The sequence below is a fragment of the Mercenaria mercenaria genome, chromosome 13 (assembly GCF_021730395.1).
Source record: "Mercenaria mercenaria strain notata chromosome 13, MADL_Memer_1, whole genome shotgun sequence".
Taxonomy (NCBI): Eukaryota; Metazoa; Mollusca; class Bivalvia; order Venerida; family Veneridae; genus Mercenaria; species Mercenaria mercenaria.
Genome location: NC_069373.1, coordinates 56783478 through 56807548, shown reverse-complemented (window position 1 = coordinate 56807548; position 24071 = coordinate 56783478). Strand labels below are relative to the sequence as shown.

The window sequence follows — 24071 nt, the reverse complement described above, 5'->3', positions numbered from 1 at the left end:
CCATGTTGAAGGATTTTATTTATTTTGCTGGATTTAACGTCGCACCGACACAATTATAGGTCATATGGCGACTTTCCAGCTTTGATTGTGGATGAAGACACCAGGTGCCCCTCCGTGCACCATTTCATCACGAGCGAGCACCTGGGTAGAACCACCGACCTTCCGTAAGCCAGCTGGATGGCTTCCTCCCATGAAGGAGCGACGTACGTATGTTGCTCTTGAAGCAGACAGTTAAATTCGCGTACGATCACCACTGTTTAAAATAATTCTTAAATCATATCTAGATTAAATTACAACAAAAAAAAAAATAAATAAATAAAAAAAATACACGTTACCATTTATGTCATGTTAAATAAGAAAACGAAAACACACTTATTTCAGTATCTAAGACTAAAACGATGTCGTGTCCATATATAGTCGTAAATACTTACATATCGGACGCCGATCACGTGACGAGCAAAAACGAAAGTAGGTTGTATGTACCCGATATGATTAAAAGTCATGTGTACTATATATTGAGACAATATGGACGCAACATGTCTTACCAAAACCGTTTCATTTAAAGATTTGATAGACAAGAAAGATGTATCAGTCACTGGATGTGGAACCTATTTAATAGGTATGGATTAACTCTCTATACATTTATATGTATATATAGGCAAGTTTAAACAGTTTAATAATATTAAGCTATCTAAGTAGTTTATTAACACAGTGAAGGAAGTATGCATTCGTATGTACAGAGTTTACTAGATCTATCGGCGATTTGATATTTTAAAGTCAACTTTCTATTTCTTAATCTGCTTTATCTCTGCGATAAACTGATCCCATGAAACTAACACACTTGTGTTAATAAATTACATTTGTAAATATAAGTTATTTATCTTAACCCAAAAGGACTTTCAACAAAGGGAGATGTTGCTATAGAAACAACGGATGATGACTTGTGTATGATACTGTTAACCTTGACATTGCAAGAGAATGGAGGCTGCACTTTATCTCCTGCCAATACAGATCTAGTCTGCTACATGAACTCATCCGAAGAGCCCCTTTCCGCAGAAACACATTTGATAGATGGTTTGCATATTAAATAATTAATTGGTTTTGTAGTCACCTCATTCAAAACAAATTATCTCAAAATAATTATCTGGATTTTTTAAACATTTTTAATTTTGATATTGTAAGTGTTATCTTACAAATGTTGTTAGGGTCCTCTGTGGCCTCGCTGACTTTGAATCACTTGCCCCTTACTGTTGTGGGTTCGAGCCTCACTCGGGGTGTCGAATTCTACATTTGAGGAAGCCCTCCAGGTAGCTTACGGAAAGTCAATGGTTCTACCAAGGTACCCTACCGTGATGATATAATGCACTGAGGCACCTGGGGTCTTCCTCCACCATCAAAGCTGGAAAGTTGCCATATGATCTAAACTCACAAAAAACTGGCTCTAGAAAATAACCGCGTCTCGTCTGCTAGATTGTTCAAGTAATTCATATACGATTTTGGTATAAACTCAACATGAAGTAGATTGTGTTTAGTAACGACTGAGATAAATATTCAACTTCAGGTGCAAAACTTGAGGTTGCAGATAAGAAACTAATGTTTATTGATGGACCTATCCCTAAACGACGGAGAAAGCTGCCACCGACACCTGGCCTTGCATTTGGCGACCCGCCAACAAAACCAACGAGGAACTCGAGCACCAGTTCGGTAACGATTTAAAATCATAATTGGCAATAAATCCACGTTAGATACTTAATAATATCAATCAAAACCATAAAAGCCAGATATGTTTAAACTTCAAGATTAATATATATTCAAAGTTAAATAGCAATCTTGCAATATTGGAGCGTCTGAACCGCAATTGTGAGGTCGAAGGTGAGAGTTTCATCAGAGGCGGGTCCTGTTACTGAAGAGAGACCGGTTGGTTACAAAGTGTTATAGTATGTTCGGTCGTAACATTTAATTTGACAATTTACAGTAACACAACTATTATTCGGAAAACCAAATATTTTTGTAGACAGGGAAAACAGAGACAAAAGGATCATCAGAAAGTAGGTCTGCTGCCGATGCGACAGTTCCAAAAACGCATGATGATAAAGTCGAAGCGGAAGAGGAAAGTGCCGACAAGAGATGGCTAGAAACGAGCTGGTGCATGCTCGATCTGGCTGACTCGGAACAGAATTTGTTTCGCAACCTACAGACACCTGAACAGATCAGTATACTGTCAGCGAGCTACTTTGCCAAACAACTTCGGATGTTTACTGATGCAACTATCACCCCCAAGCTATTAGATGATGTATTTAAATTGTTCATGGTAAATGATAACAATTTTATGAAGATGTTATTATCTTAAACAGTTAAACAAACGCATTAAGAATATTCATTATCATATACTTTGTGTTTATTTGGTTTAAAGTATGCTGTATCAGGTATTAAAGCTACTCGCCCACAAATCGGATGAAAATTTTCAACATGTTCATTTCTGTCAAAATTGGCATAGAATGTATCTATGATACTAAAAAATAGTGAGCAAACTTTATTGTTAGATTAAGGTAAAAATGCAAAAGTGACATTGACTTTTCTCCATTATTTCAATCTTCTGCACAGTTTGGTTTTGTTAATTATGAACTATCTTTCAGGAATCATGCCTCAATAAGTTTGTATCTTTCACTTTCACATTAGCCACATTTAAAGGATTTTAAAGAAGAAGGAATGTTCGCCTAAAATGAGTGAACGAATCGCTTTAATGCAAATGAAAAGTATTAATATGAATCGGAAATACGGGGCTTACACTTTACTGTACATGAAGCGGATAATGCAATGAAAAAAGTAGAAGCTTTAGTAAAACCAAAATTTAGCTTGTCCCAAATAAGATCGGAAGATACGGATCATTTGCTTTTATTAATTCACCGTTCATGCATCTATTTTTATGTAGTGACCAAAGAAATGATGGTGACGAGAAAAATGAACTTCAGAGGGGTTAACTAAACCCCATAAAAATGTTAAGTTTAAATGTATGTTAATATGAAATAAGGCAATGCGTCAACCGGGAATCGTTACAGTCCATCAGGTTGCCCAGAAATATGTATTTGTATCCATTTAAACGTAGATTTTTGGAATAAAAAACAATACTGTCCATAATTGCACTGGTGTGCAAGACATTGTGGTTCAGATAAGTTACGTGGACGCTTATTAAGCACAAATTTGACGCTCTGTGCACGTGCCGGACGACTACTTTTTTTTAAATCGATAGTATATCTAATTCGGTATATATCGCATTTTACCGTAGAGGGATCGCGACGAAAATCTGTAGGACCGATTCCCTAATAATATATTAATTATCCTCCAAATAAGTTTCAGGCACAATGTCATTTAATTATCTTTAGCAATTTGTTAAACATTTGGCGAAGAATAAAATGTCAGTTTCAGACTATATATCTCATCGTATTCTCTTGCGTCACTTTTGTAATTTGAGCTTAAAGACCCACCTTAACCTAGTGATCTACCTTTTTCCCCCAACATGAACTTCGTACAAATTATTCTGATGATACTGGTAAAATACAGCTATTCTACAAGATGTATCAATCAAATCAATTTATGACAGGTGGACAATTTAGGCTCTCCCTGATTTAGTGTGTTTTCACAACTTATTCAGTCATTGTCTTTTCAGTATAGTTTTTAAAACATAGAATAATAACTATCTTGCACTGTAGAAACAAAGTGTGGTCTAAACTCACCTTAATACATCAAGTACTGTGCTTACTACTACATTAATTTGATTTTTTTTTATATTATTTGGATATTAAACAAATAGTATTGGCCTTGTGTATGTCACTGTCAATTTGTAACTAGATACTTGTCATTTCTCTTTTTTATGCAAACCATATATAATTACCATCATGGAAATACAGTTATTTTGTGGGGCGTCTTTAATAATTTTAGTATTGGTGTTGTTGTTGTTGAAGCAAAATCATGAAACTATTTATATTTCAGGATACTATAGAATACTGCAGGGATATATACATGAATTATCTCTCTGATATATCGCAAGCTCTAGCCAAAGTCCCTGACAGATCAAATACACGTCCAATGCACGGACCTGCCGTTAGGTTCCTCACCGAACTCCTCAAACAATGCATTGTAAGTTAGTTTTTATTCTTTTATCACCTTGTGTTCAGGAAGTTTTATTTTGTGTTAAAATATATTTTGATGATAAAGAAGTAAAGATATAAGTGAAGATTTATCAATAATTATTCAACACAAACATTACACCACGTGTAAACAGTGTTACATTTTTGTATAGAATTTAATCAGCCATTAAAATTGAACTGCCTTACCAACAGTCTGTGTCCGTTCCTTTTTCAAAACCATTATCTTTTAAAACAGTTATTGATGGGATACTTACACTTGAACTTGCACAATGTATTTATTTTCGCTCCACACAGTAGGCCCTATGATTTATTATAAAATAATCAAGACTTCGGCGTTGTTTATCGTTCGGTTTACAATGGTTCAGTGTTCAGATTCTCAGGAATTCAACATTATCAAATCATCTGAAGAAGACCGGTCGTAGATCGGACGATAAACTACAAGAACGTCTCCTTATTTTTATTCTTAAACGCTATTTGAAAGATTACGGTAAAAATATGCCTAACTTCATTTATCTGAGTAGTAACGTGGTAATTTGCCGTCATAACTGACGTCAAAATGTTCCCACGCGTCAGTTGTTGTTTATCGCAGATTTCATCACTGTTGTTCTCCTGTTTTATTTAAGTAAATGACAAACCAGATTATGCTAGCTTAAGAACTGTTCTGCTCAATTCAGACAGAACTAATCACCATGTTCAAACACAAATATAACATTGTTTCTTTATAAGGTTGCGTTTGTCACACAAATAATAACGATACCTTACTTTTCTGAGCAGACTAGACTTAGTACAAGCGTGGTTTTATATCAGTTAAATGCTAATAATTAATCGTACGTAGGTTCTTGTAATTTTGAAAATAACAAAATTATCATAGTTTATGGTTATAAATTGTTTCGTAAATTTAGTGAAGTAATCTTTCAGTGCATCTTTATTTAAATACATGAACAATAACAGAAACAGAGAGTTCAGCTGAGTTTTTGACATAGGGGCCTCCGTGGCTAAGTGGGTAAAGTCGCTGATATGAATCACTTGACCCTCACATGTGTGGGTTCGAGCCCTGCTCAGGTCGTCGTGTGATGGGGCTGTCCAGCTGGCTCACAGTAGGTCGATGGTTCTATCGAAATGTGCCCACCGGTGACTAAAATAGGTGACCAGTAATCACGTGATTGTAAAGACCGCAAGTTTCGAGTGTAATGTAACCTTAATTCAAACCCGGTTGGTTCTTGGTCTTTATTCGCAGGTTGCGCTGTTTCTATTTCGTTAGTAAGTAAGTTATTGAAGAAGGAAAACAAGAATATAAAAGGGAAAGAGTATTCAAATATCGATAAACAAGTAGTTTCTTCATTTTCTGTCTAACAAGAGCTTTAATGATTTGTCTTATATAACCTATTTTTATTTTCTAACGAAGGAAACCTTCAGGTGAGTTAAAAGCAAAGATGATCGCAATACTGATATTTGGTGATTGTACTTAAGATCATGTATTGTTTTGGTGTTTGATGCCTTCGTACAAGTTGACACTTTGCAAGGATTGTATTGTACAAGTAAATATGCAATGCAGCTGACTAAGTTACTTTGTTGTGGCAGTTTTAGTTTGCATGACAGTTAACACGTAGCAAGGATGAGTTACTTTGTTGTGGTGTTTAAGTTTGCATAGATGAGATTTATCAAGAGATAAGTTACTGTAAAGTTACTTTGCTGTGGCGTTTTAAGTTTGCATAGCAGTTAGCATGCAGATGGGATGTATCAAGATTTAAGTTACTTCATTGTTGTATTTAAAGTTTGCAAATGTACATAAAAGTTAATTGGCAGATGAGATTGTATTGAGATTTTAGTTTCATTGTAACCTGACATTGAGATTCAAGCATTATTTTATGAAAGAAATTCATGCTATCAATAAACCATTATCATGGTTAGTTTATAAAATAGTAGAATTAACTCTTTTTATGGAAATAAAACCTGGCTATAGCAGTCTCTATTAAATATAACGCATTATGTGTAAAACATCTAACCATAGTTATTTATCTCGTTTTTGTAATGGTTTAGTACGAGTTCGCAGTTTAATGCAATATAGTTATGTCTGACATATAACGTAGCCACCTCTACATGATCACATTTAAGTGTCAATAAATATGTTATTATGGATATGAATACATCAAGGAAGATATATTTTACCTTAGTGTAAATGATGTGTACGTTGATTTACTTCAGTGTTTATCATTGTAACGAAGTTATCAAGGACGGTTGCCTATTTACACATGCAATTTCATGCGCGGATCCAGCCAATTTTTTCAGAGGGGGTCCGAACCCTTACTATGACAAACATGTGTCTTTATACACTATATATTTTTGCTATATAATTTGATGTGATTCGTGTGGATGTAAGCCGTATATAAGTGCAAGGTTATCAATAAGTTTTTGTTGAACAGACTCAAATAGAAAAGTAGCCGACCAGCTAGGGTGGTCCGGGGGCACGCCCACCCGGAAAAGTTTGAAATTCAGCGCTTCATTTCCTGCATTCTGGGGCATTTTAGGAGCGTATAAGAACACCTTTTCCACGGCAATTTTATATATAATAAAATTATAAACCCCTTACTTTCACATTTTCATGAGCTCACCTGTTAAATTTAGGAAAAATAATGAAATTAAACTTTCTTAAAGATAAAATTCCTTGTTTCTTTGAGATAATTCACATAAATACGAATTACGTCAGGGTCGTATGCAGCAGCAGCCACATACACTTTGAATGCGGTCCTAGTGTTGCCTTTCGAAAAACCATTTGTTTCCTTCTTCTCTTCTTTCCTGTTTTAGGATGTTCCAGGGGGATGGGGAGTCCGGAACCGCGCATGAATTTACATCAAACCTAAATATCCTAAGTCAGAATGTGCACGTATTTGTAATTTACAGTTGAATATTAGGAGATTTAAGTCTATTGGAGAAGGCATGTACATATAAAAAGAAAATACTAATGTTTAGATGAACCCTTTCACGTACACATATGATATATGGTAATAATAAGTGTCGGCTGAGTTTAACATGTGAATCTACACGTCGTAATCTTCAATAACTATACGTATTTATTTATCATGTAAATTATGCCAAAATAAGATATAGTGTTATCATGAAACATAATGTGTTCTTAATACAATTTAAAAGTAGAAGATATAATATGGTTGAGATTTAAAGAGGCATGCCTGTAAACGAGTTAAAATCCCTTTACTTATCAATAAGCTGAAACTTGTTTGAAAAATTTAATCGGGTTGATATTTTTATGTTACAATTACATTCTGACTATACTGTTCATTGCTCTCTGGAGAATTTGATATATTAGGTGCTGAAATGAAGAAAACATTCATACATTACTCGTATCGTTACCATAATTATAACTTTTAGTAAGGCATGCAAGCGATATTAACGTTTCAAGTGCATCTGTTAAAAATTGATTCAAGTGTTCAAGCTTTATTTTTCCAATACGTCTCAAAACGTTAATTAAAACTGATGTTTTACTGCAGTGTATGAGATGGACATAGTTATTTGTTTCTAAAAATGCTGTATGGAAGAATCTAATTCGAAGTTTTGTTTTGCTGGACCATTGTTAGAGGGCAAAGCTTGTTATCAGGCTTTTTAAAGTAGGACGAAACGTCTTCAAAATCCCGCAAATCGTATATATACTAGTATTTTGTAAAAATATTTTTTTCCAGTTCGCTATTTAGCACGGTTATTAAGTCAAAATGTTAAGAGCCAACACTATGGATAAGCTTTCTCCTTACTGACAGCACATGTGTCTTTTCTAAACAGATACTGAGCCGAAGTAACAACTTTGGACTTGCCTCATACTTGCATTAATCTTGCAATAAGTTTAGGGGCGTGTCCATTTACATAATGGAATACGCTGCTTTAAAAGTAAAACTTGATGTGAACCCAGGCGTTATTACCATTGCTTTTGTGCTTTTTACTTTTGAGTGTCGTAAATATTTGCAAATTATATGTCAGAGAATTGGATGTTACTCAAGTTTACCAGAATTTGACTGTTTTAGGATCCAGTTGAGAGAGTCATTCTTATCTTGGACCTACTACGCACTTTCAGTCATTTTGACAACAACCTTGTTACCATGGTACGTTACCAGACAACTGCGGCAGTTCTAGGGAGTATATCAGCGTATTTGGATGTGGTTGAGGTACAACAGTGTGGTGTAGATATCTTGGCAAAGATTGCTACATATAAACCAACTCTAGATAAAAAGGTAACTTTAAAATGGGTAAAGATCTACATATTGCTCACCTCTGCTCTTAATAGAGACTTATTTAATGATGTCATGATTTCGATAAATAGGTATTAAAAAGCCGGATTAAATCTGGCAAAAGTGTGATTGAGCAGAAAACTCATTCCTTTTATGAACGAATAAGATCATTGTTTAAACCTTTGCTCTTTCATTTTTTCAATCTATTGTTTTTCAACCTCAGTTGAAGCAAGTAATCCAGATAAACAGCGGAATACATAGACACAAGCTAACACAAAATGTCGTCCGTTGTAAGCTTGCGTAATTTCTTAGTACATGTATGTTAAGTAGATCCCTGTACATAACAAGTGAATGAAGTATTGCCATGCGATACAAAGTTCCCTACTGGAAGGCACCATATTTTCTCTACTGCAGTATAACGTAATGAACTGATATCTGTCAATAATGTATAAACAATATTGTACTACATATACAATATGTTTTATCAAAACACTTGGGTTAAAATTTGTATATATAAAAACCTATAGTTGTTTTCATATAGCATTTGTTTTGGCCGATTATCAAAAAGGTATCATAAAAGTTATTTATAGTAGAAAAAAAAATCTATATTAGTCTACACAAAACTCTTTACCAGGTAGAGATAGGCCTAAATACACCTAAAAATTGGATGCAACTTGCATGTTGTACCACAGAAAACTGGTCTCGATTTTTCCCTACGGCCTGTAATAAATAAGTTACAGTATAAGCTATTTATAGTAATAATATAGGGACATAATACTAAAAACAAGAGTGCCTCATGGTGGTGAACATTTGTGCCAAGTAACATCAAAATCCCTCCATGCATAAAGAAGAAATGCTCCAGACAAAGTCATTCTTGAATTTGGCATTTGACCTCTAAGTGTGACCTTGACCTTAGACCTAGGGACCTGGTTGTGAACATTTATGCCAAGTTACATCAAAATCCCTTTATGCATGAAGAAGAAGTGTTCCAGACAAAGTCATTCTTGTATCTGACCTTTGGCCTCTATGTGTGACCTTGATCTTCGACCTAGGGACCAGGTTCTTGCGCAGGACACTCCGTCTCATAGTGGTGAACATTTGTGCCAGTAATATTCAAATCCTGTTTTGCATGACAAAGTTATACACCGGACAGGAAAAATGTCCAATTGACCTTTGATCTCCAAGTGTGACCTTGACCTTTAAGCTAGAGTTCTGAGTTTTGGGCATGACACGTCGTCTTATCATGGGGAACATTTTTGGCAAGTAATATTAAAATCTCTTCATGGATGACAGAGTTCTGGACCGGACAGGAAAATAACCCTATTGACCTTTGACCTCCAATTGTGACCTTGACCTTTAAGCTAGGGGTCAGGGTTTTGCGCATGACACGTCATCTTGTCATGGGGAACATTTGTGCCAAGTAATATTAAAATACCTTCATGGATGGTAGAAGTTATGGACCGGACACGAAACAGACTCTGTTCATGCCATGTTAACATTTGACTGCCAAGTCTGACCTTGACCTTTGAGCTAGGGGTCTGAAAGTTATGCATGACACACTGTCTTATTATAAGGTACATTTGTGCCAAGTAATATTAAAATCCCTTCATGGATGGCAGAGTTATGGACCGGACAGGAAAAAGGCTCTGTTGACCTTTGACCTCCAATTGTGACCTTGACCTTTAAGCTAGGGGTCCGGGTTTTGCGCATGACACGTCGTCTCATCATGGGAAACATTTGCGCCAAGTAATATTAAAATCTCTTCATGGATGACAGAGTTATGGACCGGACACGAAATTGCGGACAGACGGAAGGACGGACGGACGGACGGAATGACGGACGGATGGAAAAGCGCATTCCTAATGCTGTTCGCTAACAGTTTCCATAATTCCAATAGGCTTTGAAAGCGAACAGCATGGATCCGCGCAGGCTGGTCTGGATCCATGCTGGTCGCAAACCCACTATGTTGGTTTTCTCATGGCACGGCTCATATATATTCATTTCAGGCACCACTGAGAGAGGCTGGTCTCGATTTAGCTATACGGTCTGTCAAATACCACAACACGAATCTGTCGCTGTCAAGGTCTGTTTGTCGCATGCTGGCTAACCTTGCCTCTACCCTGATAAATGTTTTAAACAGCTGGCTGGATACAGGTGAGAACACTAAAGGATATAAAGCTGTATTTGACATCTTTTTAATCCACACTGAAAATAATGATGTGCATACGTTTGTTAAAAACATATTTGACGCAACATTGTTTTATCGCCCGAATATCCCTACGTGCGGTACAGTCAGGATCCAGATTAAGCCATTGTGTTATATTTTAATGACCCTTAAGACCACACAGCCAACACGCTGAAGCACTCGATGTTTTATCGCCTTACAGCAGACAGCATCCTGATGCATTCGTTGTTTTTTCCCTTCGAATTGGCCTACTTGCTACATAGCTGATATGCACAGGCACTCATCGTTTTATCGTCCGAATGGTCCAAAATATCACACAGCCAGCGTTCAGATATAGTCACTATGTAGCTTTAGATTTTTGATTATCACTGTGTAACTGTCGCGGCTTAATGAATTTTCTTTCAGCTGTTGTTGTTGTTTAGCTTATAATAACAGTTTATGATCATTACACAGCTTGTTTCTAATTTTTCACATGTTGAAACTTGACAGAGCCACAAAATGTATCAATGTATGAACATTACCAAATTGTACAGTAAATACAGTCGATAAGTGTATGATTAACCATAGTATACAAAGCATAATAAATTATATGCTGAATAAAAATAAAGATCTATTTGTCTGTTTTGTAGTTATACGAAGGCTTTTAATTATATTGTAAGGGATTATCATTGGCTAAGATTAATTCAGATAAATGAGGGAAAATAATGTGCGTCCTAAAATCAGTGTAAACGATTAAGTAAAGAATTAAGATAAAAATTCGCTAAGTGAAAGCTTGGTATATGTGTTAGGGGTTCGTCAAGAGGACTGCCTGTCACCTTTCTTGTTTTTCTTTGTAATCAATGATCTAGAAGATACGTTAGTGCTAAAGAGGTTTCATGGCATTACTCTAGGAATGTTCAAATTATTCTTACTATTGTATACTAATCTATATCGCCATTATATACGAAACAGCACATGAACTCCATTATGTTCTAGATATGTTAAAGGATTATTGCGACAAATGGGAGCTTAATGTAAACGCAAATAAAACAAAAGTAATAGTTCTAAAATAGGAGGAAAGAATAGTAGAAATATTGGATTTGTATAAGGAAATGTAGAAACTGAAAGAGTTAATAAACTCATATATTTAGGACTTGTTTTTTACCACCAGTGGATAATATTCTAAAACATATGAAGCTTTATTAGGCCAGGCACTAAATGCAACTTCAAAGCTTAAAATGCATATATAAAATTTTAATATTTTGCCAGTGTCGCATACAGTAGATCTTCTTGATAAGATATTATTACCTGTTTTAAACTATGGAGGTATGGGGCATAATATGATCAAAGAAGTTTGAAATATTCATTTGCAGTTTTGCCAAACATTTCAGGTGTACGGTTACAAACACATAATTCGTTTATAAATGGATATATGGAGAGTTAGGAAGAGAACTTTTACTAAACCATAGACTGTGTCAGATAATAAAATTTTGTTTGAAATATTGAAGTTGGAAAGAAACGGATATATTAGAAAAGTTTATGACATAATGGAATACGAGATAGAACTTATAGCCAAATAAATTGTTTGGCCAAATAAGTCAGTCAATATTAGATCAATTAGGATTTCATTATGCCTGGCTAAATCAAGGAGTAGGAAATGAAACTTTACTTTTGTCCAGCTTCAGTCAAAGTATCAGAGATGATAATTTCACGCAACACTGGAACGAATCTTTAGACAATTCTTCAAGGGCCTCCTCTTATAACCTGATTTCAATTTTCGTTTTTAAGTCCAATTTAGATTGTTAGCGCATAGGTTAATAATAGAGACAGGTAGATGATACAAGCCGAACAAAATTCCAAGAACGTGGTAATGTGTAATATATGATGTACAAGAGGATGAACTGCATTTTGTGTTAGAATGAAATTTATAAAAAGGCCTTAGAACGAAGTATTTACACAAATATTATTGAATTACCCAAACATACCAACATTTACAGATTTGTTATCCGTTGAAAACTCTTTGACAAAAACTGTGCACCTTTGTTTACAGGGCTTTTGAACATCGCAGAATTATTTATTATTCTTAACTTTTTTCTCTTCTCTGACATTTATCTACACTGTTACATGTCTGATACAGCCACCCATCTAATAACTAGCTTAGTATGTAGTAGATATGTTTAGTACGTTACAAGTGTACTGACAGAACTACTTCGGGTGAAGAAAATCGTTTCTATGTCAGATTGCGTAGATATACATTTGAGTGTAGGTGTATATGTAGGAATCATTTATTCATTTACACCGCCATTGTATTATTCAAATGTAATATGATTATATACCATGTTTACTCATGGTTTGTAACCTTTTGTTGATAATCTACTTTCCTACCTACCTACCTACCTGCATGACATTGGTACAAGCACTGAGTTAGATACGTACATACTGGTTGGGCCAAAGGTTATTCCATTCTTACAGTTATATAGAATGCGAAAAAGGGACGGAAATATGGGTCATAGAGCACCAAGCCTGTCACATTTTTTTTTAAATACTACCTGATAACATCGGTATAAGAATAATTAATTTGATAATAAATTGTCAAATGCCTCTCAGTTAGTACTGATGTTTAGCGAACAGATTAATCCGCACAATCTAATATTATTAGGTAAATCTGTGTGATAAATCGAAAATGACCGAAATATCAATTATTTTTGTTTAAAATTACGTGTTTTATGATTTTAAAGTCTTCTTGGCATATTTTGTCAGTTATAGATTTTATATGAATATTTCTCAACACTGTCTGGACTCCAGTTGCACTTTAATGCTCTGCAAAAGTAAAAGTGTTTATTGTTTTTAACGCCATTCTAAAAAGACGCCAGTTTCAAAGCGCATGCTCAGTGAATGTCTTGTTTAGAATTTTCTCAACAGAACTCTTTTTTTTCAGACTCAAAGAAAATACATCTGTTTTTGTTTAAAGTTTAGTAGGCATTGTATTTTATTGGAAGAAGTCAATTTGTATTGTACGATACTGTATATTGCACTGTTACGCGCATATAGCCAATCTGCGCATTTGGTAAATCGCGCAGCGCAAATAACCAATTTGTTATCTGCGCAACGATTTGTAAATCGGGCAACCTTATATATTTCTTATATGCGCAGGGCAACTGTCTTGCGCGTTTGGTAAATGAGTCTGCGCTTTAACATATGGATGATATCTCCCGATAAAATTGAATATCATTAGAGTGTTAGACTTGTAGGCCTACATAAAATTGTAAAACTGACGGTGATCAGGCACGCGTAAAGATGTGAATTTGTAAAGAAAAAGAAAAACATTTTTTAAAGTAAATGAGCGTATTTATGCGGTAATTTCAATGAGATTCTCACGTCCCTGGTAGTTTATGGCCTATAAATTTCTGTTGACGACAGTATTAAGAGTCATTTGTCATAGGTGTTAAAAACATTAAAATGATACAAAATATCCCAAGTATATTTAATAACACAAGTATTTTTTTATTTATGTTCATACTTTTTTTAACTTTTAAACGCCGTAGCCTGTGCGGGATGTCGATCCTGTGCTAATAGAAATTCTGGAAATTACTCTGATAATATGCATATCTGCCATAAACCATGCTAACTTTTACATTGTTTAACAATTATTGCAAATCTTGGTTTTAAAAATGTGTCATAAATTTATTTCAACATCATTAAATTCATGGGAGTCGGTCACCTGGTTTCAATACCTGCAATATGATACAATATGCAATAAAACTCAAACATGCGTGAAGGTGTGATTTCCTTAGGATAGCCACATCGTCCTCTCTATTCTTTTTATAACTAAAGTATTTTACTTCATTCGATCACACGCAGTCATTTTATACCGAATATAGAACATAAAGGAGACTTACATAACAGACTGAATTGCCACACACTTACCACATTTCACCATATCACTTTTCATTTCATCATATTGAAAAAGAGCAATTCTTTTTACCGACGTGAGCATATCTCTTGACATGGCCAAGATTAAAAATAAAACAAAAATAAGCAGAATTAAAAGACAAACTTACAGATCTTTTATACTTATACAATTGTTTAATGTTTTATAGTGAGATAAATAGAATGAATAACTAATAAAATTCCTCAAAATGTGAACGAAATTTTACATTTTGTAGGTGTGCAAGATATGTGTCCTGCGCTAATAGAAATCTGAAAATTACTCCAATAACTTGAATATCTTTTATAAACCATTTTAATTTTTACTTCGTTTTTCGATTACAATCTAAAAATGTAGCTTTTGAAAATCTGAATATAATGTTTCATTCGTAGCCTGCGCGGGATGTTGTTCCTGTGCTTATAGCAATTTCTGAACTGACGTTGATCTTTCAAACATATTTCAATTCTAAAAGATACTATTTATGTAACTTCATAAAAATGTTTTCGGAGTAGTAAAAAAAAAAATAGAAAGAAGCGTGATTTCCGTCATAACGAGAAAAACCCTATAGTTTTAGTCTGTAATCTAAAATCAAAGTAAAAGTTAATATGATTTATAAAAGATATTCGAGTTATCAGAGTAATTTCCAGATTTATTATTAGCGCAGACACATCTTGCGCAGATAAAAAATGTAATATTTCGTTCTCGTTATGACAGAAATCACTCTTTTTCTATTCATTTTTCTACAGTATTCATTTGAAAGTTACATAAATAGTATGTTTTATGAATGAAATATATCTGAAATACAGTGTAATTTCAAACTTTGCTATTAGCGCAGGACCGACCTGCCACGCAAGTTACAGGTGTAACATTATAGATCCATTTTGATTTGTAAAAAAACCTTATAGTTTTAGTCTGTAATCGTAAATCAAAGTAAAAGTTAATATGATTTATAAAAGATATTCAAGTTATCAGAGTAATTTCCAGATTTATTATTAGCACAGACACACATCTTGCGCGGATAAAAAATGTAATATTTCGTTCTCGTTATGACAAAAATCACTCTTTTTCTATTCATTTTTCTACAGTATTCATTTGAAAGTTACATAAATAGTATGTTTTATGAATGGAATATGTTTGAAATACAGTGTAATTTCAAACTTTGCTATTAGCGCAGGACCGACCTGCCAAGCAAGTTACAGGTGTAACATTATAGATCCATTTTGATTTGTAAAAAAACCTATAGTTTTAGTCTGTAATCGTTAATCAAAGTAAAAGTTAATATGATTTATAAAAGATATTCAAGTTATCAGAGTAATTTCCAGATTTATTATTAGCGCAGACACACATCTTGCGCAGATAAAAAATGTAATATTTCGTTCTCGTTATGACAGAAATCACTCTTTTTCTATTCATTTTTCTACAGTATTCATTTGAAAGTTACATAAATAGTATGTTTTATGAATGAAATATATCTGAAATACAGTGTAATTTCAAACTTTGCTATTAGCGCAGGACCGACCTTCCACGTAAGTTACAGGTGTAACATTATAGATCCATTTAGATTTGTAAAAAAACTCTATAGTTTTAGTCTGTAATCAAAGGCCTACTCTTTATTCAATCGATTTTGTACTATAAAATAATAATAATAATAATAATAATAATATAGATAAGATCTGTAAGAATTTTCTTTTAATTCTGTGACTTTTTTATTTCATCTTTTATCTTAGACATGTTGAGAGATATGCTCCCGTTGGTAGAAAGAATATTATTGGGAAATTTCAAGATATTTCAATATAATAAAAACGATATTTTGCTAAGTGTGTGCTCGGGTGAAGTAGAAAAATATCAAAATAGCATAAAACATACCAGGGGACGACGTGTGCAAGCTGGAGGAAATCACACCTTCACGCATGTTTGGGTTTTATTGCATCTTGTATAAGATTGGAGGTATTGAAACCTGGTGACCGACTGCCGTGAATTTACTGATGTAGAAAAAAATTTATGACACCTAATTTAAGTACCGAGATATTCAGCATTTGACATCTATATTTATTAATAAATTGACCAACTGCATGATTTATCAAACACGAAATGCAAATTTTTGATATATAAAGTTACATTTGTTATTTGCGCTGCGCATTTGGTAAATCGGGCAGGTTAAATTTATCCTGCGCAACGATTGGTAAATCGTTGCGCATATAACCAACGTACAAAAATTTGTTATATGCGCTGCGCGTTTGGTAAATAGCGCAGATTGGTTATTTGCGCTCAACAGCACCACTATATATGCGGTATTGCACTATCTCTGCGGACAATATACAACATTATAAAAGAATCCGAAACGACAGGTAACTGTGTAAATGATTCTTGCTTCTGTTCATTCAAGAGACTACTGGGCTCCAATTACTCGCCTATCACTGCTGCGGATTAAGAATCTTCATGAGATATGTATTTGTTTATTATATGTGGTTGAACCTGTGTGCCCGTTTGTGTTCAAGATAATGTTCAGAGTGGCATTTATAGCAATATGAAGATCGACCTTGACATAAGTCCGTTTGAACACAACAGAATAAACAGATAAATAACTTTAACTGGCCTTTGTAGAAAGCCCCGCTGACAGCAATGTTGCAAACATCATAGAGCAGTGTGAAAACCTTTTGGAGTATGTCTTCAAAGAAGGAATTCCAGTTATCCAGTTGATCATGAAAAATTTTGGAAGAGATCTTGGTGTTAACACAGAGGGAAGGAAATTCATATTTTATTATGCGAAACTACCACAGCTACAGTAAGTAGACATATAGATATTTATTAAAAATGTTTCATTTTGACATATGGACACATTTTTAAGAGTAAACTATGTGAAAGCAAGATATTTTGCGAAAAGACGCTTTAGTTAATAAATGTCGTAATATTTTTGTAAAAATTATATCTGGAATAGTTGTCAAATTTTCAAGTTCGTATGAGAATTGTTTGTTTTCATTGACGGCAGAGATAATTTTACAAATCTAGAAAATATATCTCAAATCTTCCTATAATGTACATGTACTTTAATCCTTACAGTCACAAAAGATATCACTTATCACTCAAAAATATTGTCATGGTCCTTAATCTTCCAAATAAGTTGAAAAGTATTAAAGTTTTGAATTAATACATATATGATACAGACTGAAGAAGTCAAAATGGTCCAAAATGCTTGACGAGAAGACTGAAGAAGGTGATCAAGAAACAGAATCTATACATGAACAGATTGGGGATACTTATGACAATGTTAGTGTGTCACAGACGATATCACAGAATCAACTTCTCTCGGGAGAGGTGAAGACAGAAGAGCCTCAAAGCATACTGAAGAGGGTTGGTTCATATGAAAATCTTAAGTCTAGTGAAAAACGCTTAGTGTTTGCTGACGATACAGTCGGTGGTTCTGACACAGAAACAACATATTCCTCGGTTAGCGAAGATGATTTTGAACAATCAGTAACTGCAAGTGTAGCTGTGCCTTCAGAAATTGATGGAGATTTTTCATCTAATGTTGTTCAACATTTGGTAAGGAAAACAATAAAGAGACGGAAACGAAGTGTTACAGATAGTTCAGAAGCAGGTGTTTCTGACAGTGAAAGCGAAAGTGAGTTTCTACAAAGTCTGTCAGTGACACAAAAACGTGATGAAACTGACAGCCCTGTTCAAAATGTTAGTGCTGGTGCTAGTGGTGTAGAGAGACAGAATGGAAAAACAAAGAACAATAATTCTTGCGCAGATGACAGCATGATGAGGCAGATTAGCAAAACAGATGTAAACGAAACTCATTTAACCGATAATGGGTATGAAGTTGTAAGATACGAAGATGAAAAGGAAAATGTTAGTACGGACATGAGTGAAAACAGAGTAAACGAAATTGTAAATGACAAAAGTGATTTTCCAGTAAAGCACAAAAATTCTCAAGATGCTGGTAATGGCAATAGTAAGATAACAAATAACGAAGCACCTAGTCAGTCTGAAAGAGAAAGTCATTTCAAGGATGATATGGGAAAGTCTGCGGTTATAGATGTAACATTTCTTGGAAAACTTGTTCGGACACAGGTATATTCGATGTAGTTGGTAGTTTTGAAAATTATGAAGGATTTACAAAAGGTGTAATAATATTTAAATACTTTCAGGTTCATATAATGTTAAAGTTTCGTTGGTTCGGTCTTATATATTATGACATCTTGATGCTTAAATTGTGAACAGGTTTTGTAACAAATTGGGGTAGTTATTTAGGTAATAAATTTTGGGTAGTTATTTACTGTAATTCAAAGAATCTTTTTTTTCGAAAATGTTGAACTTAAATACATAGAAAGTAGTTTTGAATCCAGTTGATTTAAATTTAAGACTTATGATGCCCCAAAAATTGACTTGTTAATGCCATGCCGCCATCACCTAGTGTTCTTTTATTCATACCATACCAATTCAAGATGAAATTATGTTACAGATAGTTGTATATGTTGGTTCGTTAGTATTTCGAGGTGAGGATTCAATGGTTCTTATGGTAATTGATAAACCTATCCCCAACCTGCTTGAAGATGCATCGGCGCCACAAGGACTCGTAGAATTCGCGACCAGCCAGTATGGTACCAACATGACTCTAATGGATCTTGAACCTGCAATAGTCATTAGCGTAATTGACGCAGTTAGATATAGGTGGGTACATATTACAAGGTTTTGCTTAACACATTTAACGTAAGTCGGTTAAAATGCTGAGAATAAGATTTAGCGCAATAAACAGCACATTGTGTTTTAATAGCTTTTAATGTATATCATACACTCCAGAGAGATTCAGATTGTTATTCATGTATTTCCGTAAAAGTATCCAATGCCTATTTTTCATTGAAGCATTTTGTCTCTAGATATAATATTTACTTCTAATCTAGAAAAATTTAACTTTACTATCTATATGAATTAAATTTGTATGTAGAGAGCTGCGTTTATAATAAGATGTGGTAGCACGATGTAATACTAACTTTAGCTATACATGTATCCAGTGCGGTCTATTTTAAACCTAATGTATGATACTGTTCATACACATTACCTTATTATATTTAAGTTCACATAAACTATATGAATTGTACATTTTTTCATATATGAGCTTTGAGACTAGTATATGTTTAAGTAAATTTTTTAAGAACGGTGCTTAAAACAACAAAAATATGCATTAGTTTCGTACTATTATAGTATGTTTGTTTAAAAGTGCTTATAAAGTATCTCCACAATTTAAAACGTTATCATCTATCTTCAGGTCTGTGACGAAAGATCTCGTGCAATCTGCAGTTCTGAGTTTAACCCGGACTATGAATGAAAAGCTTCAGACAGCTACCCTGAACACAGCCATGTTATTCTTTAAGGCTATGTTTTCTGACGAACACCTTCGACCTATTCTTACAGGTAGGTACCATTATAATGATGTATAACTTTATCATATGAACAGCCAATTTTTTAAATGATCAGTGTCTGGATGTTGAGTATCTTTTTATTTATGTTGTGGCACGATTGAGCAGAATTAAAAACTTGAATTTGAAGATTGAATACTGTTTAAGCCGGTGCTAGGGGGCGCGGGCAGTGTTGCTTTTTCCATTACTGCCCATGAACAGACTCAATCAAACCGAGTCTGCAATTTTCACTATTTGCCTTGTTCTCGGTGCTTCCGAGGGATCTATTTTCCAGATTTTATTGAAATATGAAACGTTTTTCAATTATTAAAAATTTCTACCCCCAGACTTTTGAAATATTTCAAAAAAGTCAAATCTAGCTTTGCAATTTGTGTGGGTTCACTTTTGGCATTGTGACCAGATTCCTCCTGACTTGAAGAAATAGTCTGATTTTGTTTGTAATTCAGTCTTTGCGTCTATCATTTCAAATATTTTCTCCACAAGTTTCAATTTATGCTGTTAAAGAGGCTTCAGTAAAAATTCAACATATATGTTGTCATGTGTTATTTACTGACTGCTATTTTGATTTAAAGTCTTGGTTTTCATTCACAGATGAAGAATTTTTGAAAGAGTTCAGACCATGTTTCCATAATGCTACAGAAAGAATGGAGAAATCTCACAATGTGGAAGACTTACGTAAAAATCTTACTGCTCAGTGTGTTTAAGTTTGTGTAAAAGAGAGAACCCCATTATGTATTATAAAAATCAACCTTGGTCAGTGTTGTCTAAGCGCTTGAAAGATATATTATGTGAGTGACCACAGAGACAACAAATGTAGTATCAATGATTTTACTGTGTCTTTCTGTAGGAGTCTGCTTCTCGCATGTTGTGAAGTCACACATGTCTTCATTTATACTGAAAGTAATATACTGCTCTTGATTTAACACAATTGGTCTAAACATTATAGGCATATTTCACTGTCATTCCATAGGTGTTCGAGATATAATTAAGCTGTTTTTCTTTACTCTAGATTTTCCAAATTTAATTGATTGCATTGTCCTTATGATACTTATACTTTGTTTCGAAAGTGTTATAACGCACATGCGAAAATAGGTGATACATGATGCTTCGACTTTTGAAGACTAAACATTTATATAGAAATACTGAAAAAGAGATAAATCCTGTAGAGTATTAAACTGTTCGTTAGAATAGATACGAACTATTCGTCGTAAATGTGTTTTAAGTGCAAAAAAAATGTTTAAGGAATGGCAAAAAAGACGTTCCGAAAAATGACATACAGCGACCACAAGTGCGGTTATTATGTCTACAAATTGTATGATCTCGAAAAGCAATACCATAAAGACAGATATCAGCCAAGTCAAGAGTTTCTCTTCGAACTTTTAACTTTCTAAAATATTGGAGTGAAATTAAGAAAAAAACAAGGTTCAAAAGTTTACACTATACAAATCAACAAGTAAAGGATATGCTCCAGGAGGATGTGTAATAAATTGCACGAATTGATTTTGGACAAACGTTATTACTGTCTAATGAGGTTATTTTCTACTGAGATGAAACATGTAGGCGTGAACCATTTTTCTACATGAAAACAGACTGACAATGAACGTTGGGAACTGGAGATTGTTAATCATAAGTCTGTTGCGACAGAATTCATGGCTGCGTCACGTATAGAGGGATTTGAATTAAAAAAAAATTATCTCTGAATTTTGAAAAAGAAAGGTATAAAAATTCTGAACATTGTTTTAGAGCAACATGGGCCTAGCCTATTTCCAGAATAATGGCTGGATAATTTGTGTTCCATTAAGATTTCACATCAAACCGTACGAAAAAGAAGATACCAAATTGTTTAAAAACTGGGGAAATCATTTTCGTAACTCAAGAAACCTAAATCTGGGACGATGCCGTAATGGACACTGACACATGGAAACTCCATAACAGTTGACTGCAGAAACCCACTGTAAATATCTAAAATGACACAAAAAGTAATCTAAAGTTCATTTTAAAAAATGGAACAATCAAATATAAAATGCAACTTTACAGTCTCAGAATGGCTATTTGTGGTCGAATCATTTTTTTATAGATCAAGTATTTGTTACGAGGAACTGTAGATCAATGTACCTATATTAATGTTCAGTGCTAGCTTTGGCTGAATTAAAATTATAGCCATCAGATTTTCAGGAACAAAAATAATAGCCAAAGCCTGCGCGCGAAAGCGCGCGGAACAAAAAATAATTTAGATTTTCAACACTATTTTAATTATTGTTCTAAAAACTATTATTAGTTTAATACTGACATCAGACTCAGTGATCATGTCATCATATCATGCACAAACAAAGGTATCTTTAGTAAATAATCAAGGGGAAATCAATTCGAGAATCATATTTAATATTTTCTACTTTATTTTTCATTGAAGTCGAGTTTAAAAGAAAATATCGATTGTGATCTTTTTTCTTGTATTAATTAAGGTTTTGCAAAAACGCATTATGTTTGTATATATTGTTCAATTGTAGCATCTCTTGTATTAAATACATTATCTTAGTGAAGTTTATATGGTTTATCGTGATCACGGTTTCAAACTGTCCACTATGTTCTATCACTTTTTCTTATGCAGCTCAATATTGAAGGTATCAGTTTAGAGACGGTCCCAGATTGAATTCTAAAGCCTTTACATCGCTTTTTGTGATGAAAATTATAGAGTTGTATAAATTACCAAAATGATTGTATCAAACTTTACACATACTTATATAATCGTTAATCCAACACTTGCCATACAGAATTGCAAATGAATGTTTTACATTTATAGAAATTTCATTTTTTAATTTTTTTTTCACAGAAAACACTTATTTAACCCTTATCATACTGGACACGATTGATTCTGCCTTTGCGACTAGTGTACATCATGATCAGCCTGCACATCCGTGCAGTCTGATCATGATCTGCCCTGTTCGCTATTCAGTCAGTATATTTTTGTTAAGCACTTCTTTTAACAGTTAATGGTATTGTCCAAATTAGAAGATGGAAAAGTTCATTATAGAGATTTAGCAGGGTAAGGGTTAAGCATACGTGAGTCGAGAGATTGTACTGTATATATCGGTCATTTCCGTCATTCAGCATTTGTTTAAAATAATTTCGTCTTGTAACGTCTAGATCGCTTTTCTTTTTCTAAACGTGCTCTGAACAATTCTTACATCAAAATGTAATCTCGACAGAGGTCATTTTATCTCCGATTAAGGTGCTTATCAATTTATTTTTCAATTTCAAAGATCTGTCTCTTCAAACATGCAACCTAGACTCGCTTGCCCTAATAATGTGGTAGAATAGCTCCAATCAGAGCAACTTAGACACTTATGCACTAATAATATAGTAGAACCGCTCAGATCTTAGCAACCTAGACTCGCTTGCACTAATGATGTAGTAGAATCGCTACAATCTGAGCAACTAAGACTCACTTGCACTAATAATGTAGAAGAATAGCTCCGATCTGAACAACCTAGACTGGCTTGCACAAATAATATAATAGAATTGCTCCAATCTGAGCAATTTAGACTCGCTTGCATTAATAATGTAGTAGAACCGCAACCTAGACTCGCTTGTACCATTGATGTGGTAGAACCGCTCCAATCTGAGCAACCTAGACTCGCTTGCACTAATAATGTAGTAGAACCGCTCAGATCTTAGCAACCTAGACTCGTTTGCACTATAATGTAGAAGAACCGCTTCAGTCTTAGCAACCTAGACTAGCTCGCACTAATAATGTAGTAGAACTCCTCAATCTGAGCAACCTAGACTCGCTTGCACTAATAATGTAGTAGAACCGCTTCGATCGGCGCAACCTACACTTGCTTACACAAATAATGTGGTAGAACCGCGCCGATCTGAGCATCCTAGACTCGCTTGCACAAATAATGTAGTAGAACCGCTCCGATCTGAGCAACCTTCACTCGCTTGCACAAATGATGTGGTAGAACCGCGCCGATCTGAGCATCCTAGACTCGCTTGCACTAATAATATAGTAGAACCTCTCCGATCTGAGCGACCTAGACTCGCTTGCACTAATAATACAGTAGAATCGATGATATCACCGTTATTTTCAAATAGCGTTGAGATTCTTATCATCTGAGACTTTTTATTTTCTGACCATTTGTACAATAATCCAAGCACAGTCAATAAATTAGT

At 34.3% G+C, this 24071-nt stretch overlaps 1 protein-coding gene across 1 annotated transcript; it reads left to right on the top strand.

Moving 5' to 3' along the window:
* The first annotated feature begins 440 nt into the window (after nucleotides 1-440).
* LOC123528642 (uncharacterized) lies at nucleotides 441-22434 on the top strand. The gene is made up of 12 exons (XM_045308518.2): nucleotides 441-619; nucleotides 895-1074; nucleotides 1562-1704; nucleotides 2015-2311; nucleotides 3991-4137; nucleotides 8180-8386; nucleotides 10390-10537; nucleotides 17080-17260; nucleotides 17640-18552; nucleotides 18944-19152; nucleotides 19748-19893; nucleotides 20490-22434. The coding sequence occupies exons 1-12, from the start codon at nucleotides 526-528 to the stop codon at nucleotides 20600-20602; spliced, it is 2778 nt and encodes a 925-aa protein (XP_045164453.2). The 5' UTR covers nucleotides 441-525; the 3' UTR covers nucleotides 20603-22434.
* Nucleotides 22435-24071: the final 1637 nt, after the last annotated feature.